At 40.3% G+C, this 20,596-nt stretch overlaps 1 protein-coding gene across 3 annotated transcripts in view; it reads left to right on the forward strand.

Moving 5' to 3' along the window:
• NRK (Nik related kinase) overlaps positions 1-18,460 on the forward strand; it is a 108,186-nt gene extending 89,726 nt beyond the window's left edge. For all 3 annotated transcript variants that reach the window (XM_037408066.1, XM_037408067.1, XM_037408065.1), the window contains 5 exons: positions 736-836; positions 1,348-1,497; positions 4,812-4,971; positions 13,818-13,957; positions 14,656-18,460. In XM_037408066.1, coding sequence (XP_037263963.1) covers positions 736-836; positions 1,348-1,497; positions 4,812-4,971; positions 13,818-13,957; positions 14,656-14,739 — 635 coding nt within the window. In that variant the 3' untranslated portion in view covers positions 14,740-18,460. The remainder of the gene's footprint in view (positions 1-735; positions 837-1,347; positions 1,498-4,811; positions 4,972-13,817; positions 13,958-14,655) is intronic.
• The last annotated feature ends 2,136 nt before the right edge of the window (positions 18,461-20,596 follow it).

Here is a 20,596-nt window from a genome sequence, read left to right on the forward strand (position 1 = left end):
TTAAAAATCCCTGCCAAGCAGATGCTGAATATGAAATGAAGGGTAAATGCTTTTGGATGCAATACCCTGGTGTTCTGTTTCCAAAGCAAATGCTTGTCTCTGGCAGGGTGAAAACACAATGTACCAAGAAGCCTTAATTTTCAGTGCATGATTCTTCATTTATTCTCGATGGACCCAACATGACCTTAATCATCTTAGAAAAATTACTCATCTCTTAAATGCTTACTCATCTCGGAAACATGGAAGTCCTTTGCCCACGCTAGCACATGGGGATTTAACCCTGTGCATGAACAGTGAAATGAAAATTAATCCTGCAGAGTGTAACAGAATTGTTCAGCTAACAGCACCATTCCTCCCACAGCAGCTTATTCACAACCAGCTATGCTGGGGTGTGTTCACACTTGAAAAATAAGGTAGGTGGGCTTAGCTGCAGGGTCAAGACCTTTTTTCCTGACCAGTAAGATATGTATTATTTGTTTTCATAGGTACATGAAAAGCAATATGTAAAAGTTCTTAACAGTCATCTGGCTTTATTGAGAATAAATGAACTATATGTTTTCAGTCAAGGTATTGTCACTTACACAAAGTGTTAAACATTGATATCCAGAATTCATTAGTCTCCTTTGTTGGGTAATGTCTACCTCTAAAAGCAGTCCGTTGAAATTATTTCATGTGATGAGATGGTCTTGCCAGTGTCTGTCTGGTGCCTAAGGAATTGTTCTTCTTGTATTACAGTAAAATATGAGAGAATCAAATTCCTTGTAATTGCTTTGAAAAACTCAGTGGAGGTTTATGCTTGGGCTCCAAAGCCTTATCACAAATTCATGGCTTTTAAGGTAAGTGAAACTTCACTCTGGTTCAGATGTATTGCTGTCCCTCATCTACTCTTTGCTTTTGTTTTTTGTTGCTTTGTATAACATTCTTTCAAATAAAATGTAGCACGTTTGACATACATTGGAGATGGCAGTCATAAAACCACCACAGTCAGGATTCTGTTAGCTGTGAATAACTTGTTTCAGGGCTGTGCCAAAAAGTACATTTGAGTTCACAAAGTTGATGCTGATTTCCCTCAAAAGAGGAGGAAATTGAACATGAATGGTTTGAACATGAATGGTACTTAGCCTAATTTTCGCCTAGTGCATTTCTATAATCTGGATTTTTTTCAAAATACAACTGAACTCTCCTTGCAACTTGGTGGATGGTGGATATTTAGCTCTATAAATGCAACATACTATTTAACAAAAGTAGCTGTCTAACTTTGGAGTTTTGAAAATTCTTAAGGTCGTATGTGTAGATCTGTAAACCAACAGCTTTATTGTGTTTTACAGTGTATTTTTCCTTTTCCAGTCCTTTACCGCACTTCATCACAAACCGCTGTCAGTTGACCTGACCGTTGAAAATGGACAAAGATTAAAAGTCATATATGGCTCCCTAGTAGGCTTTCATGCTATTGATGTGGACTCTGGATCTGTATATGACCTGTACCTTCCAACACACGTAAGATACTCCAAAAAGTTATGTAAATGCCTCTGTTCTTTGGCCTGTATATGTATGATGATCAGGTTAAGAGTTGTGCTATATTTCAGAAGACAGGGTTAGGAGATAAAATTACCGTATATCAGCTAATAGAAAACCACTTTTCATATACTTTTATAACACTGAAGCTCTGTTAAGAGGCTTTTATCACATTTAGAATAACAGTTTTAATGGCATGATGTCAGAAATCCTGTTGTATGGACAGTGCTATTTTTAATTGATTTATCCGGGAAATTCAGGACTCCTTAAGCAATCAAAGACACAACAATATCTGTGTGAGTTTAGGTGACTTTTACAATCTATCACCATGCTTTTCAATCTTACTAACAAGCTGATTAACCTATTGCTGAATTGGGCTGGAATTTGGCCTGGGTTACAAAAGCCGTTGCCACATATTTTAGTCTCGATCCACTGCAAGCATGTTACCTTTGCACCAGTGAGTGCCTGTAGCTAGAGGATCCAGGTGTACATGTGCACCCGTGAACAATCCCAGTCTCTTCACCGTGGAGCAAAGTTGCATTTCTTTCACGTGATTAAAGATCCAGGCTATGTGTGCAAAATGTGATTTGCCTTTCAGTCACAACTTTGCAGAAACCCAACTTCCAGACTAAATAAATTTGCTGATTGTCTTACCGTTCAGTTGCCCATGAAATCAGTCCTTAAATCCAAAAGAATTTTTACATTTTCCTCAGGATTTTCCCATTAGATTTGTCAAGAAATTGGCATGAAGGTGTTGATTTCTGGTTGATGCATGCATATTGCATTGTGCATCCATTCATTGAGGTGATGGTGATCGCTAAATTCCTGCTTAAACTCAGATCATGGAAAATTCCCATGCAGAGTGAATGACTGTCATGGGGCTGCCCAATATGAAGTCTGTGCTATGGTTTAAATCTTTTTTGTTGGTTGGTTCGCTTATTTTTTAGCTGTTCTAGATAGTTGTTCTCAAAGCTGTGAGTACTAAAAGCTAGAGAAACCTGAGGGCTTCGGTTTTCAGCAGGTTCCCAGGGCTCCAGTTTGATGGGAGGCTCCTGGCAAGGAAACTTCTGTGCACACTTGAGAACCTCCCTGAAGTCAACAGCTCTCCCGAGGGGCAGGGGGTTAGCTCATCTGGGTGCCATGGCCTCCCTGCATCCCAAGGCAACATGTCGCGAAGTTACGCTCAGGAGATCTGAAGAAGTCTCATCCCAGATCTGCATGTTGCAGCGTGTGCCTTGAACCCTTTTATTTTTTAACTTCTTCTTCTCCACTCTCAGCCCCACGTTTTCAAACCCAGTGAAAACCCACACCTCCCGTGCAAGCCACTTGATCCCTTGCTGCCCTGGCAAGTACAGTCTTCAGATGCTGTCAGGCCTGAGCTCCTCATGGACACGGTGTTTGAGGATGGCTGTTAAGCTTTATAAACTTCTCTTCAATTAAAAACTATTAAAAATTTAAAAAAACAAAACAAAACCAAAATCTTTTCTAGCGGTTCAGAAGAAACCGTTGGATCACCTGATAAAAGCTTGCACTGTTTGTTTCTGTGCTGGGTTTGGTAAGAGACTTCGTATCTGTTTTGTTAGAGGGTTTATTTAATCTGACAATTAATGGCTTTGTTAACCATGCAACATGAAACAGTCACATCAGTTTATAACTCTGAGCATGGTGCCCGCATGCCATCCCTGGAAGCTGGTTGCTAAGCAAGGTGAATAATGACTTATGAAAAAGATCATTAGCATAATTGCCCAAGATGAGAAAGGCAAAGACAAAAGTGAACCTTCTCAGAGGCTTTAGTTTTTCAACAGGCTGCAGATATAATTATGTACCTGATGAAAGAGATTTCCCAGGTGACTGTCCTGAATATGTGGGGCACCTTTAAGACTGACTCCGCTTGTGTGTGCTCTTCAACCAAAAGTTAGAACGTACTAAAAATATATTTTCCCTTTAGAGTCTTAGACCTGAAATAAATCTGCTGCTACAGTGGCTGTATCTTTTTCAGTATTTTATTATTTTAAAGAACATCTGTTAGAATTGGGTAATTCTCTCAAGGAGCTTTGTGGTGGCAACAGACCCGACGTTAACAGGCTGACTCTAGATACTCTTGCTTTCTGGTAGCCTCTTTTCCTGGTTCCCCATCTCTTTCTTCATCTCTTACCTGCTTCGATCGCTCATGCGAGTACCAAGGCAACGCATTAAAATTGCTCTGCGACTCTGGATCCCCGTTCTAGTGTTACGGATAGTTGTTGCGGAGGCACGGAGTCAAGTGGTTGGCCTGAGTGTGCTCAGTTTGGCAAGTACAGCTTCAGTGCTTCTTTTACTGTTCCTTGTGCCCTTACAGTGTGCATAAATGTATGTGCTTGAAGGAAAAAAAAAATAATCTGTGTGTTGCTGGCTTGTGCGAATGATGTAAAACTCCAGTCATACGCTTCCTATTAAAATATTAATTCTAGCGCTTTACTATTTAGCATCCTGTTTTGAGTAGTGCTTTAAACAGGGAAGTGTTTTGTTATTGTTTTTTAAAGCTGTCCTCTTTTCCTTTCAAGAATGATTTCATCAAACCCCATCTTCACTGTTGTGTACTTCAGACTTTTTTTTTTTCTCCACTTGGGACATGTTGGCTTCTGGGAGAGATTCTAGTGCATTGAACAGCTATTAAAATAATTTGTGTGAGTGACATGCAGCGTTCCTGTGGCATGCAGAAAATGTGTACAGAACAGCGTTTAAATGGGGAACTCTTTTTAGTGAAGGATGTGGGAAGGGTTAGGGTTAGGATGGCTTGTATTTGAAAGGTCCAGGTAGCTTTTCAACTGGCTGTAAATATTGTTATAGCTTGTGAGTGGGGATAGGGAAATAGCATGGAAAGTGAAAGCACTGATTTCCTGGAACGTGAAAGTGTTTGTCCTTCCTCCATCTTCTGAAATAATTGTGAATTCAAATTTGTTTCATCTTTCTTCTACTTAAAGAATGCAATTGTTTTGTGAGTAAGTAAATATTATTGTGTCTCAGCGGCTCCATGGCTTCTTGAAACCAATTAATACCGGTAAATGTATAGTGAAATATGGAACATTGATTTGTTTGCAAACCTACTGTGATATTCAAAGGGGGAGGAGGGGAGAAAGCCTGTTTCAGAGGCTAGCTAGCAAAATACGCAGCCTTCCTGAAAACAGGCGTTTCTTTCACTTTCCATGAGCCATGAGCTAGTTTTTTTTATCGCTCTGCCAAGCTAGTTGGATTGATGTAGTCACTAAAATTGCAGTCCATTTTCTGATATAAATCTTAGTAAAATATGATTCTAGATCCAGGGGACTATTCGCCCACATGCCATTATCATCCTCCCGAATACCAGCGGAATGGAGCTTTTACTCACCTATGAAGATGAAGGCATCTACATTGATATATATGGGCATTTCACAAAGGAGACGGTTTTACAGTGGGGAGAAATGCCAGCATCTGTAGGTAGGTATGAAAAATAGCACTTTATTAAATATAAGACTGCTGCGTGAAGCCTGACTTCTTTATGAGGTTTGTATCCGTATGAAAGGGGTATGGCACATAAAGGAGCTTCTGAGCAAACCAGATGTGTAAACAGATTTATGTATGTTTGTGTTAAGACAGCCAATGATTGCAATAGGGTCTTCACATTTGGATCGTAGCGTTTGTATTCTTGTCGCACTCTTTATGGCATCATACCTTGGCTATACAGCCAGGGTGTATATTCACTGAGGATACAGCTTACTACCAGCTTTCACAGAGAGAATTGTGTGACTTACAGGGGCGGGGGGGAAAGGTGTTCTTGTTTCCTACTCCGATTGTTCATAGCCCATAGCGTTTTATGTAAAAATTCACAGCTGTGGAGAGGTCAGTTTACTGAAGAGATCTGTAACTGCTGTCAAATGGCCCCTTAATTTTACCACTTTAGATTCATGGGGCTGCCAGCCCAGCGTGTTTCTAATAGATTCTCAGTCTCTCCATGCTTGCGGGTGGCTGTGCAGGAGATTCCGATGGTATTGTAGCCAGGCCAGCTTTTTGTTTCACCTTCCCCAGAGGACTTCAAGTTAACAGTGTGGGGAAAACCAAGAACAAGACAGGCAGATTTTTTTGGTTTTACTATTGGTTGCTTTTAATTTCTTTCCTGGTTCACTCCTGGTCTCCTGCATCTTAAAACAAACATACCAACAAACAAAGCCCAAGATGCTTAGGTTGTACAAAAGCATAGTATTTGCTTGGCAGAAACTGGATGCCACAGTGCAAAATCAAGGATGCTCACCTTTCTCCTTTCACTTCCATCTGGGTAGTTTTAGGAAAAGTTAAAATCAGGAGAATAACACCCTTGAGTAAATGCTGGGTTTAACATTTGTAGAGGGTTTCCACAGTATTGAGGGCAAGAAACCCACCTCTGGAACACAAATCGTGACATGACAACTTATCTTTTGCACTTTTTCAATAAAATTCAGCAGCAAAATGGGTTCAGTTTCAACAGGCAGGTAGAAAGTTATGAGCTAACTAGACAGTGTTTCCTTCCCTTCACTGAGCAGCCTTATCCCCAATTCTCAGCCCATATTCAGAGCTACTGAGCATAATTAAAATGTTTCAAGCCCATTCTCCATTTTTCATAGGAATATCTAATGGTCTTTGATATGTTGAAATTTTACATCCCCCTTAGAAACACTGTAAGAAATAGTCAATAATCAAAAAGCAATTAGTCAGCCAAGGTAAGAAGAGCTCTAATGAGAAATACTGAACATAACTGGGAGCTGCACTGACAGATGCTATCTGAAGGAGACTGAAGCTTGCAAGAAGCATGGCGTTATGGGACGCGCTTCCTTAGACATTACTAAAAGTAGCAAGCTTACTAATGTGAATGTTTTCTTTAAACTGTAATGTCTCATCCATCTGATGATGTGCATAGATGGTATATGATTTTCATAACTATTTAAACTCTCCTTTGTTTTCCCACATGTACTTCCATCAGTTAGAACTCGTTTTTCCCTCCCTTGGGAAGAATCAATTTTGAAATCCGTGGATTTATATAAGCATCCTGCAAGAGATTAACCCTAATCCCATGTTTACTACTTTTTAAACCATGGATGTTATTTTAAACTATTACAGGCTTTTCTAGTTGTATTATTACTATAAGCTATGTCCTAAAGAGTCACTGTTACTAGATAGTGTTTCAAAGATGGATGATATATAGGGGACGAGGGGCTTCCTTGCATCCTGCTTTAGAAAGGGGGGATATTGCAAGAAGGGTCACAGATCTATGACTCCTACTTGGAAATTTGCAGTTTGTGTCACTGGGCACTGATTCGTCTCAAAGCTTTTTCACTTACTCTAGACAGAGTTTGCAGGTGTGCCTCAGAAGCACAGCAGAGAGAGCTTGAGTCCTTCTCCCTAGGGCTGTTGAAAGTACTGAATCATCAAACCGACAGATACGAGGGAGAGGTTTGTAAAGCATTCTTGTAGCCTGGAAATCACACTGTCTTGACTTCAGTAAAAACTCCCTTGCGTGTATGCAGCTAGCATTTAAGTGAATAAAACTTCACCACTTTGGACCAGGTGAATATGTGATCTTCTGTGCTAGTTAATTAATTTAAAACAGCCTTCGGTATACTTCTGGCTAGTCATAATACTCTCAATTCCTCAAGGTTGATTACATCTTAATAGAAGGAATGCCATTTGGACGTTTGCCTTTCCATGTGCTCATACAGCTGTTTCTCCTGTTCTTCTGCACACCACGATGATAATCAATTGCATGGAAAGCTATCAGTACAAAATTGCCTACGTGTTTTTGTTACAGTATTTTAGGGCATAAAATAGGAAGAGGATGGAGAAGATGCTTCTGAGGGTGGGTGGCAGCCTGTCTGGTGAATTGTACTGTACAGAAGTTGAAGAGTTTTGTCTATGTGAATAGTTCAGATTTTCTCTGTAGTCAGTCTAGAGAAATGGGCATCACCGTGGGAAGGTGGTGCCCATCCAGGTATAATGAAACATCCTGCTCAGGAGGCAGGGAGGGAGGGAGAGAGATGAAATGGTTTGGATAGTAAGGTTAGGGGAGCTGACTAAACAGCCAGTTCTTTGTAGAACTTCTCCCAGGGCTCAGAAAGCAGGACTGCAGTTTTGTCTGGAAGGAAAGGTGTCTGTCTCCATCCATCCGTCTCACTTGTTTTTTATACTTCTGCAGATTCCAGAACTGAAGGGAGGCAGACTCCAAACAGCCCCTCTCAGTTCTCAGTTGTCATTGGAAAAATTTCCAATACATTAGCTTGAGAACCCTTGCGTTTCTGCTGCTACTGCAGCACTCCTGATATCTCAGAAATTGATTTCTTTGGAACAGAAACTGTCAGTCTTTGTGAGATGTGGTACAAGATTAATTTGACTTCTGACTGGAATCCCATTTCCACTAAAACCAAATTAAACCAACCTCCAATTCAACACACAAACTTTAAACAAAGAGCTGTCTTAACTATTATTTTAATGTTTCCTACTAGCTCCTATTAATTTTCTTGATCCTTTGAAATTCTTGGCCTCAGACAAAAACTTTAACTATTGTAACAGAAGTGTGAATAACTTGTGTTGTTTGCACGGTCAAACTTAGGGGGGGCGGAACTTGAAAGTTTCATAAGACATCCCCTTTTCCTGGAATTTCCAGACACATTTCAGACCTCCTAAAGTCTGTATGAGCTCATTTTAAAGTTTTCACTCTGTGTTTCAGAGATAGAAGGGTCTTTTGTTAACTTCAGGGTGCTCTCTAGTCATCCTTTGCTCACTTCTTGATTTCTTTAAACAATTACTTTGAAAGAAAACTTTTGTAGTTGGTGAGAATATCTTGACTACAAAAAATAAAAAATAGTTTGTATTATTATAATTGATGGATTTAGGGCAAGGGTATCTAAATATAGCTTACTCTCATAGTCTTTAAGTTAGAACCTCCGTGACCGATCTGTTAATAAGAAATTGGAGAGAGGAAACTCAAATCCTGTGGGAAATTAAAATTGTAGAAGTACTTTATCTATGTTTAATCTGAAAGATATTTCACATATGGAGGGCTAAATACAAATATAGCTGTAATATTTTCTTTCTATAAAACAGGATTTAAAAAGGGTTTAAGTAACATTAAGTTAATAAGATTGGGGAGCACTTTTGCCCTTTTGTGTGAGTAATGAATCTATGTAATCTTAGAGGGTTGTCACACAACTGGATTTTCCCAGAGTGGGGAACCAATAGAAGTCCTGATTTCCTTTGCCATGTATGTATTAGAAGCAAAAAGGATGTTATGTAGAGAAACAGACGGTATTACCAAGAGGGGGTTGAATCCCTGCCTCAGTGCTCTATCAACACACTCACTGGTTCTTGCAGCGGTTGGTGTCCTGCTCGTGCACAGAGAATGCTGGCTCGTATCTGAAGGGTTCTTGTTAGCCAGGTCTCCTGCACGCTTTTTCTTCAGGAAACAGCAAAAACCATTCAAACAAGCAGACAGTCACCCCAGATACATTTCCGGGTTGGGTTACCAGTTCTACTGGAATAATTACAAAGGAGTGAATAACAACTTGGAACAGAGCAGCTTTGGAACAGAGGTGCACAGACACATGCATGTTTGGGGGCAGGGGGGGAGGGGAAAAAAAGAAAGACAGTCATAATAAATTTATTCCTAACTTGCTTAGGGTGGTTAGGGAACTGTATGTGTTAGCCCTTTGTCCAGTACAGCCTAACCAAAACATACAGGAGAAGAACACCTGCCTTCCATGGCCAATTCCTTAATTTGTCCATTTGTGAGCTTATTAAGCCTTAGGGGGTTTTTTTCCTTCTTGATTTTGACTCTCTAACCTCTCTCATTTGGTGAAAGTTCTCCGCAGCTGTGACTGGAGAAAGAAAATACCCACTTTTATCCAGGTAACATAAATAATAGCAGTAATACTGTTTAACAGAATTGCACTAGAGAAGTTACCAGCTCCTTCCTCAGCTTTCCTACCCAAAATTGCTTAACTTGGGGGCAGTTAAGTTTTAAAGCATGGGTAACAGGTAGAAGTACATGCAGATAGCTCATCAATCCCTAATCAGTGATCAGCAGCATCCCTGGAGAGCTCAAGGCTGGATTTCAGTGGAAACAAGCCTTGCTACATTACAGGACACTGTTGGTATCTCCGTAGGTTATTTCCATTCCCGATTGTCAACATGTATTCCCTTCCATTTGTCTAAAAATAATCAAACATGCTTTCCCCAAAGAGTGGAGAACCAGTAAAGGTTGTGATTTCATAAAGCATACTGGGTTTGACTGAAGGGCCAAAGCAGGGCTCTGTGGAAGTGTGCTCAGTTTTAAGATCTCTGTGGTCTGCAATAGCTGCTATCTTTTCCTGTCAGCAAAGCCATCAGTGGATATTGTTTTCATGTTTGTGCCCAGCTGCATACTTACCTGAGGCAATTGTCTCAAACGTGTACACAAAAGCAAAATGCAGTAGCTTTTTTGGCATTGAATTTCACCTACGCACATACTGTCTCAAAAAAAAAAAAAAGGAATTCAGTAACGCAGCAAACACTTCGCTTTTACCCTGTGAAACAGAGTTTGATACCGTGACTCAGGCATGCAAAAGTGGGTCAGGCTCTTTTAATTCATGTTCCGTTTGTTCATTTCAAAGTTCTTGGTTTATCTGGAATCAGTTGCCTGGGGAATTTTTGGAGTGTCCATCACTAGAGAGGTCTTTAAGGTCGACTTAGACAAACAACTGTCAGAAGTGATACTGATGTGGCACAGAGATACGGGTGGAAGGTGCACTGAGGTCCTTTCCTGCCCTATTTCTGTAACACTAGTCGGAAAAGCCCAATTTTATGATAGTTTGCTAAAAGCAGGCTGGCTTCTGCTCTCATGCAGAGGTCAATTGGGAATAACTGCTTAGGGCACTGAGCCAGATTCAGCAGATGAGATCAGAAGGGGATTTTTGAAGGGAAACAGTTTTAAAAAAAGAAGAAAGGTTAAGAAGGAACATGAGATGGTGGCAGTACCTGATTTCTGTGGTACCAGTGTCCTTGTCTCATTCAGGGTGTGAGTTTGCTGCTGGTGTAAGACTGAGATCATTAGCTCATGTCGGTGACACTTCGTAGAAGTTAATGGATGCAATATGGCTCAGTTATTTCTTTCACCTTTCCTGTCTCCCTCAACGATTTCCCCTTGGAAGCAGTCACTTCCCTGCGTGGGGGCTCTGCTCAACTTCATGCTAATCCACAGTGTAAACAGGAAATACCAAGTCTCCCCCCCAAGTTTAGAGTGTTGCTCCTAATACTTTCATGATGCTAAGAAACTGATTTTGAGCTCACTTTGCTTACTAACTTTATGGCATATATTCTTTGATGTCCAGGGGGTAACGCTGCTATAAATGGTGTAACAAGAACCACAGCTCATGCACAGCTGTAGGTCTCTTAAGATAGGCAGTAATCGGGGCGAAGCAGGGGAACTTCAGCTAACTGAATAACGTTGTTCCAGCACATTAAGCAATATTGGCACATCAGTGTGAGTCAGTATGTGCCTTTTCTGCTGAGCTACTGTCCAAAGGACTAGAGTGGCTGTCCAAGTCTAGGGTTGCTAGAAACCAGTACAGTCTTGCACTGGGTGTAATATAAACACCCTTATATGTTGCCAGTTGGAAGCATAGGATATTTTTAGCTAAAGCTTGTTGAGGTGGCAAGTGGACTCAAAATGAGTATTCCTAAGTTGCTCGTGGTATAGCAGCTTTTGTTCCAGAATATGACAACTTTATTCTGAGTATCTAATTGGCTCTCCGTTCAGTGCTCCTGCGTGGGAAGATTATCAAGACTCAGTACTGACCTTTGAATTCACAGCCTGTTATCCTCCAAATTAATTTCCATGTATAGATAAATCCTCGTAACTGGACAAGCCCAGAAATGGTATAATGAGGCCTTTTTGTTGGCATGTTATTCCACAGCTGCAATTTGGGAAAGAATGTTTCGATTCTGCTACAAGAATGAGGTTTTGTGCCACTTGCACTTGACTGAAATTTGCCATTGTCAGTTGACAGTTCTCAGTATACAGGCTGGCCAGCAGAGCGCCGGTGGCTGAACTTGGCAGATCTGTGTTATCGTGTTCCTAGTGTAGTACTGCTTGGAGATCAGGTCTCCTCTGAACATAGCAGCAGTGGTCCTGTCATCCAGGGCTTTCTATCGCAGATGACCTAGAGGTTGTACCGGAGCTGAATTAAGCTGTTACTGAGAGCTGCAAGATGCTATCAAACTGAAATCTGCCAAAGGCACGGGCACAGCTGATACAGGCAGCCTACTGACAACTTGAGTGCAGATTTCATGTAGTGGAAAAGATAGGAAGACTTCCGAGTGGATTAGGTCTTTGTTGCCTTTTTTTTTTTTTTTTAATTAAATGGCATAACCACAGAATGCTTTCATGCTGTTTGTATATATGCACCTGCCTTGCTGTCCCACCCCCCAAATCCAGTGTGCCCCTTTCTGTTGCGTTCAAAAGCGAAGTTTGAAAAAGTTAATATGATGTCAGTTGTTACCAAAAATAGCAAATGTCTGACTATTGCATCGCTTCTTCAGTTTCTGTGTGGTCTGGGACTGCCTTTGTAGCTACAGCCTGCACATTGCACAGGCGCTGCCCTGGCGTGCATCACGCCGCTGCCACAGTGGCTCAGCAGTGTTGATGGCCGCCTTCCTTGCAGCCTGCCGCAGCAGTGCCCTGTCGTGCAACCTCGGAACTGAAGCGTAAAGAACAGATTGTAAAATGTATTGATTTCAGGTGCTTGATTTTTAGAAAATACCCTTGTCCCTTCTCTTCTTCCACTCAGATGTTCACTGCTCTTTTGCTTTCCAGACAGGATGGTTTCTTCCACTTTCTACATGGTTGGGATACTGGGAAAGAATGTTCTTGCTCTCAGCTCTAGTGGCAGGGAAGCCTTCAGTGCGCACAAGGAATAACTGAAAGGATACTAAACAGATTTAGGGGAAATTTGTAGACTCTGAGGGAACTAAAATCACAACATCGCAGCCAAACCGCATGTTTCCAAGGAGGTATAATATTCATACACTTGTTCTGACAAGAATTACAAAGCGAGGATTCCAAGTTAATATTAAATCAACTGCTAGAAGGATATACAGTCCGTCAGGCATATCGCCTTTATTTTCTGCTGTCCTTGTAAAGTAGAATTGCAGGGCATTGCTTCCTATAGCCATGTGTACTGAAAGTTCAATTTTTAGACTAAAACCTGAACCAACATGGATGGTTTTAAGAAACAGACATTGCTCACACTAATGATGTAGGACAGCCAAGCACTGTCCACTGAAGCTAAAAACCAGTCAAATGCACACATTCTCTCTACATCATTTCAGAGCACCAGAATTCTCAGACTAATGAAATAGCAGTTCATAGTTGAGCAAGAAGAACAATTTCTGAGCATTGACTATCAACAGAGCATAACTAATGTGTTTCTACCTTGGAAGCCCATACATGTACTAATCAGAGTGCTTTCATTGAAACCGTGCCTAATTTGAAATCTGTGGTGCTAACTCCTTCATAACTATTCCAATTTCTCATCTAATTGCCACGTTTAAAGGGAGTAGCCATAAGCTTCCACAGTGCTGGAGTATCTTCTGTTGGTTTTGGAGATACGGCACGTAACCACAGTGATGGGTTGACAATAGCTAAGGACACCAAACTAATCATGCCATAGTATCACGTCAAAAAGTATTTAGGTTTCAGACTGAGCTGAACTCCATAGCACGTACAAACCCAAACTCCCAATGGGAGGATATAGAGAAGACAGAGTCGAGGCTTTTCTTGGATGTGTACAGTGAAAGGACGAGAGGCAAAAATGGGCACAAGTTGCATCAAGAGAAATTCCCATTAGGTATTAGGAAGCAATCTTTAACCTTTATGGCAGTGACACATTGCAGCTGGGGCACAGCGAGGTTGTGAAATACCCATCAGAACATGTCTGGACAAGGTCCCGGTAGCCTTGTCTGATTTGGCCCTGCTTCAGGGACAGGGATTAAACAAGATGCCCTTCAGAGGTTTCCCCCAACCTATTGTGATTCTAAAATACGCAATACCAGCATACTTAAGATTTATGTCTAGAGTCCAAAATAAGTCTGAGAGGAGAAACTGAAATTTAGTTGCTGTTCCCAAGGCTTTTTGTGTAAACTTAAAACACAAATAATGCAGAATGTATTGTTATCAAAGAGAAACGCTTCAGATCCATATTAACATAAATGAGGCAAGAATCAGTCTTTTCACCTGCTAAATGGTATCAAATGTATATTTTCTTTTTTTCTCCCCCTTTTAGCTTACCTTCAGTCTAACCAGGTCATGGGCTGGGGAGAGAAGGCGATCGAACTGCGCTCTGTGGACACAGGAAATCTGGAAGGAGTATTCATGCACAAGAAAGCACAGAAGCTAAAATTCCTATGTGAAAGAAATGACAAGGTACAGAGATAAGTACAGTGTGGTGATTTAGCAAAAATGAGCAATAGTTGACTATGGCACTAAAACCATTTAATTTTTTAACTTTATTTTTACATTGGTTATCACTTAGTTATCACTTCCTTATTCAAAGCAAACGTAGTCACTGACCCCACAGAGCACTCATTATGGATATTCCGCACTTTCACACCACCCTGCTTTAGTCAGCCCTGTTATAACTCCTGTTCCACCCAGCCTTACCGGGTATCAGAGGTGACAACAAATACAGGCAGTTCAAAGCAGCCATCATGGAAAAAACCCAGTGCTCTAATATTTGAGATATTGCAGACACTAGAATGTGTATAATCACGTATGATTTGTTGCATGTAGCAGTTCTTGCATGTTCTGTGAAACCTGCTTAGTCCCACTGACATATTTAGAAAACTGGGGCCCCAAAACTGTTTAGATGAATTAATTTAAAATGTTCTCGTGTCTTTCCAAATAGGAAAAGAAATATACCAAAAAAATATATCCCAGTTGTATATATACCACAAGCACAGTTTCACTTTAAAGATTCTCATGGGATTAAAACTGAATTGGGATATAAATATCCTTGTATTTGGGACTGGCATTCTATCAGATTTTTTGTATGAGTAAAAATATTCTCATAAATGTAAACTGACAGTAGCTTCTTTTTTTTTTTTTTTTTTTCCCCTTCCAAGGTGTTCTTTGCATCTGTACAGTCAGGAGGCAGCAGTCAAATATACTTTATGACTCTTGGTCAAAACGTACTATTCAACTGGTAAATCACAACAAAATGAAGGATGCTTTGAAATTCCCTGTAGGTAGCAGTGTAAAATGCTTGGAGGTAATATACAAAAATTTGCACTTTTTACCTATAAAAATTTTGTCATTATTAACTTTTCAAAATTCATATTCCTTCCATATGGAAAGAATTCCATTTTCCTGTCAGAAGTATCGCAAACATGTTCAGTTTGTCTTCTAAAATATGTTGCAAACCAAGATTGTATTCACAGCATTGGAGAGAACAACTTTAATGAAGAATGTAGCCAATGCAAGAAGTTCCTGTACTCCGGAGAAGTGTACGCTTTCATTTTCACAGGTGATACAACCCTGTTATCTTGAGCTGAGGTCTCTTTCTTTTTTTGGACAGCAACATCTGTAGGTAGATAGAAAAATACAAACAAGTTGGGCAACAGGTTGGAATCTACTTTGTTTTGAATTGGGGATTGGCTTGTTTGGCATTTTAAGCAAGCTGTTACTGTTTCACCAAGACTCACTTGTCCAAATCTTAGGATCAGTGGAGGAGCAGCTCTTCGTGACGGGATGCTCGAGGGGTTGTATCCTGTGCTGGGCAGACGGGTGCATTTCACTGCAGAGTTGTAAAAGCAACTACTTCTAGACATGTGCCCCATCTGGTAGATTTTACAGAAGCAGGGAGCAGACTTCATCTTTCTCTCAGGGCTGGATGCCTGAGCCCGTAGACACAGTTACTGTAGAATGTATTTGTAAAAACGGTTTGAATAGTAGTTTGTCAAAATCATCTATGCATAAAGCATTACGGACCTGAACCTGTCACTTTTATTCAGACACGGGACCCAGCTCGTGTGAGCTGATTTAAAGGCACTACCCATGTATATAAGGGCAGAGGATCAGGCACCTTCTTTTCTTCCCTTCTTGGTCTTTCAGCATCAAGTCTTCATGTATTTTTGTGTAAATATAATCTTTCCACAATGGATGTTTAGGATTAACAAATGTATTCTTAATATAGTTATGAAAATATCCAAAGAGTTAATCTATTATAAATAGAAAATATAAATAATTTCAGGTGCTTTCTATACTAATTACGTCTAAATAAAGCTGCATCCATTAGTGTCACTGGTGCCAGTGTTTCTGCATAAACTCTGTTCTCAGGGGCTTGTAACTTGGCCGTAAAACTATACAGATATAATATATATACACTATATATAATCATGTACTATGATTAAATTGTAGGGTTTAATGCAATCCTTATTTAGCTGATTTTTGGGTGTGCTTTGAAAATGTAAAGCATCAAATGTAATACAAAAGAGCTCTTTCCAGACATGATACAGTATAGATGACGTTGTAGGCAAAAGTGAAATTGCTAGCTACAGTGTTTGAAAATAGATTATTTTTTACTTGAAATATGTGATACTGAAAGGTGCAGGGAAAGTGTGTTGGAATATCTGGTCGTCTACCTCAAGGATGATGATTCAAAGTTGACTGAGAAGGGGAGAAATAAAGTTGTTTAAACCGATAGCTGTTTTGTAGAATATGTCAGGTGAAGTGAGTGTTCACAGTCATGCTGTGACTGACAGGTGCTCAGACAGCAGCCATCAGCTCCAGAGCTGGTACCCTTGTAGATGTCAGCAGAGAATCAAACTAGGCGCTCATCACCCTTCCCGTGCTTCCCCGCGCTGGCACCTCGGCTGCTGCAGGCAGGTCAGAGGTGCCCACACTGTTGCTGTCTGTATTCTTTGGCTCTGTGGAGGACTGCACTTTCCAAAGTTATTAACATAGCACTTTTCACAAGCACTAGCTTATCTCAAAATGTCTAGTGGTTTTTTGATGAAGTATTTTCTTTTGCAGCGTTTTAACTTACAGAAAAATAAGCCGAAGGCCATACTGAAAAAATCCATGTGCTTAAATACTTGAATTGGTTCTTGATGTATGCGAGTAATGAGCTTGTGTGCAGTTAAAATCTGAATGGGATCCTGTGATCAGCAGTGCTGTGGGAAAGCAGGAGGTCTCTGGCTGTTTGTAGTAACGTTCCCACCTGCTGCCGATGCCAGGACTGGGGTAAAAGAGCAAAACGTGGCTCGGGTCCCTGTGCTACTGAACACTGGGCTTGTTTTGATCAACCAAAAAAAAAAAAAACCACCCCAAAACCAAACAAACCTAAACCTGTAACACAGATGAAAGTTTTAATTACAGGTGTAAAATGATTTGCAGACAATCTGAAATATAACTTACTTGATTTTTTACTTCGAATAAAAAGTCCAAGAGACTGTGAAGAAAGAACAGCTTTCATTTTGTACCCAGCAGGTGTGCAAAACTTGCTTGCACAACTGCTCGTGCTATAAGCAATCAGTGATCCAGGCTGCCCTATAATATTTTTTTAAAGTGTGCTTATCTCAGCAGCCTCTGCATTACATGGGATGCATGAGAATTTTTTCCCTCCCCCATTTTGGCGTCAACAGGTAGGAGGCAGATTTTTCCTGATGCTAGGCATTAGTTAAAAAGCATTTAGCAGAGAACAGTGGGAATTTAGAACAACCCATATCAACAGATTAAAGAATCAAATGTGATCAAACGTGTTTAATATTAAAGTGTGACAGTAAGTTGACACACTGTGAAGATGTTTAGCTCTGTACGGGGCAGGGGGTGCTGAGGAGTTCAACAGAGGGAATGTGCACTATTACAGCGAGATTTTAGTTTTTCATTGTTTCCCTCTACTAGCTCTCTCCTCTTTCCAGCTATCTTTCAAGGCAGTGGGTTGGATTTCAATCTCTCACTTTGCATGTAAAACCATTGGAATTATTTGGGTTACATCCATGTCTAAATATGGAAAGAATCAGGCCCTTAGAGGTGAATGCTTTTAAAGGATGTAGAAGTGGTATTGCAAATAGCAATTTTGGATTTGGATGCAACAAGGAGAAGGCTGTGGCATTTTCTCATTATCAAGAGAAAATCACAATGGTTGAAGATGAGAAAGAGCCCAGATGTGTTGAGAAGGATAACAGAAGAGAGTGGAAGTGACTGAAGAGGGAGGAGGGAAAAGCGGAAGAAAATAAATAGGAGTAGCCAAAGGGGAGGGAGTGGATGTCTGGAACAGTGTATTGCTGTAGGAGGAATAAAAAAACAGGTTAAGGGGTGTTAAGGAAAAGAAAGTAGCCAAAGAAATTGAAAGGTATCTGGAGCGGCTGGGTGGTCTAAACACTGAATGAGAGTGTGTTGTGAATAACTGTTCAGTTCAAAGGCTAGAGGAAAAAAAAACGAGAGACCCAAGTCTATCCTGACGTAAATTTAACTATGCAAAATGTTTATCAGATTTGTAGTTCAACTTTGTGAGGTGTTTCTCTAGCTGTACTCTTTTGCTAACACTTTTAAAACCAAGGAGTGAACTGCTTAACAATGTGTTTTTCTAGTGATGTCACTTTGATGTCGACAAATGTTACAGGGGCAGAAGTGCAGAGTGTGAAGGATCCACGTCAGTAATCCTTTGGTACATGCAGTATCTAATGGCAGCTGGTGCTCCTAATGATGCATATGCCAAAACGTGATTGCACTAGTACTGCAGCAAGATAGTATTGTATGTGCCTGCTTTCATTTTAGGAATGGCAAACTCTACTCTGCAGCCTGAACCTTGACACAGGACTTTAAACCCTGGGAACAACGCAAGCCATGTACTGTACATTATGTATTGTTCCTAATCTTGAAATTGTACAACTGAAACAGTAATAAAAAATACTCTGAAAATCAAAACTAGTATTGTGCTTGTAAAATTCTTTTATACTGGCGTAAGTTATTGTAAAAATCGCAGAAAGCTTTGTTACTGTTTTCCAAATCCAGCCAGTATCCCTAGAGAAACATCTACCTCTGCCTACAGAGACACAGTGAATATATTTCCTTGCAGGGGATGAAGATGTTGAGGTGACAGTGTGAGGGTTCAGCCGAGAAGAGCGCCGGTAAGGGCGACAGCTGGCGTGGTGCTGTGCATGCTGCTAATGAGCTTCACGAGTGAATTTCTGTGTTTCTGCCTTTCTCTTTACACAAATACCCAGTGGGACCAAGGGCAGTGGAACTAGAGCAAAATGACAGCTTGCAGTCATTGATGCTACAAGAACATGTATGTTTATCAACCCAAATGCCAGGTTAGCCCAGTTCACTTTTTCTTGGGTATGCTCATGCAGTCTTTGTTGCCACATATAAAATTTATTGCTATACATAACAAGGTGTGATAGCACATTGTAGCTGCACCACTTAAGAATTAGGAATTTTGTCATTTATGCCAGTGCTGGGGTTGGAAGGGGTGAGGGCATGAAGCAAAATTTCTCGTCATTTTTTAACATGCAGAGTATTATTTTTCATCAATATTTTATCTCTTTTAAGCTAGCAGAGCACGTTGTTTCCAGCATTTGAGGTATGGAGTGGGATCTGTATTACAAGTTTAAAGACACCATGGTCACTTGATTGGGTAGGTAACTTAGTTTTGCCAGTCATCATTGTTCTTTCCACCAAAAGTTACTTCCCAGCTTCAGTGATACAGTACATCTGGATTATTCCTTATCAGTTACTTCAGGTGAGTTTCACTTCCCAGCACAAGAGGAAATATATCAGGTTTAAGTTCCAGTACAATTCTCTGTTGGGCAGATTTTTTTCTCTCCTTTTTATTTGCTCACCTCCTTTAAAATGGGGAATAATTGTCGTAAGTAGTGATGCCAAAATGGTACAGAGTAACTGCTCAGAGACTAATTTTGTCTTTAAGAAGCAAAGGTATTTATTTCGTGCAACATTGGGGAGCTATCCAATTCACACCGGACAAACTAGCTCGAAAGTTTTCAGTGAAAAGTTAGGTATTTTATACAGTTTTCGTGAGAGGTTACACAACATCTTTATATACACACTCATTTGATTTTGACACCTAATCATTCCATTCACAATAGGTGGGATCCAGGTGGAGCAGACCTTTCAATTTTCTTTGTTCAACGATTTCCTGACTTGATGGTCTCATCTCCTTCAGCTGCCCGCCTTAACTTTTCTAATTATTCAGAGTACATTCAGTCGAACCTTTCCTAATTATTCAGAGTACATTCCTTTCCTAACACAAACAGAGCATCATCCAGAGCATTCTACCAAACTCATCCTGACTAATCTTTTTATTTTAAGACCTTGTTCTGTTTCAGTAGAGAAGAGCAAGAATTCTGGCTTCTTGCTTCACCTGTGATTCAGTTCTGCACCGTTGACTCTGCTATTAAAAAAAAAAAAAAAAAGACAGCCATTCATATAGGCATTATCAATGGACTGGAAGATTTCATTAATGTTGTGAAAAAACTTACCAAGACATAAAAAGTACTGATTTCTAGAACCAGCATGAAAAATCTTGTATCCAGCCGCATAGATGTGAAGAGAACTGCAGGTAAGGATCCAAGGGTTTACTCTTTTGAGGTGATCCTTTATTGTTTTCTGACTGCAGATGTGTGCTGCCTTGCCAAAGGTTAGCAATGTGTACAGTGAGAAGTGCTGATCTTAAGACCCTGGCTTTCCCATTGCTTCTAATATTGTCAGGTTTTTCAGAGCAGGCTACAGTTTTCATCTTCTGTATTAACTATTACCTGTTATTTTTTTTTTTTTTTGCCCCCTTAACTTCAGCCAAGATGGTTCTACAGTTTCCAGGAAAAATGCTAGGGACAGTGTTTGTCTTGTCCATGTTTGTTTTTTTGCAAAAAGACAGAAACAAACTTCTCCCATCACAAACAAAACAGGGTAAGTGAACTTGACATGCTTTTCTATTTAAAAAAAAAAAGCTTCAGGAACCAAAACCAGAGAAGTGGTCAGTAAACGGGTGTTTGTACCTTTTGCCATTCCCTTTAGTGAAAAGAGAAGCTCATTTGCCATGCC

Source organism: Falco rusticolus, chromosome 14, assembly GCF_015220075.1.
Source record: "Falco rusticolus isolate bFalRus1 chromosome 14, bFalRus1.pri, whole genome shotgun sequence".
In the NCBI taxonomy this organism is placed as follows: Eukaryota; Metazoa; Chordata; class Aves; order Falconiformes; family Falconidae; genus Falco; species Falco rusticolus.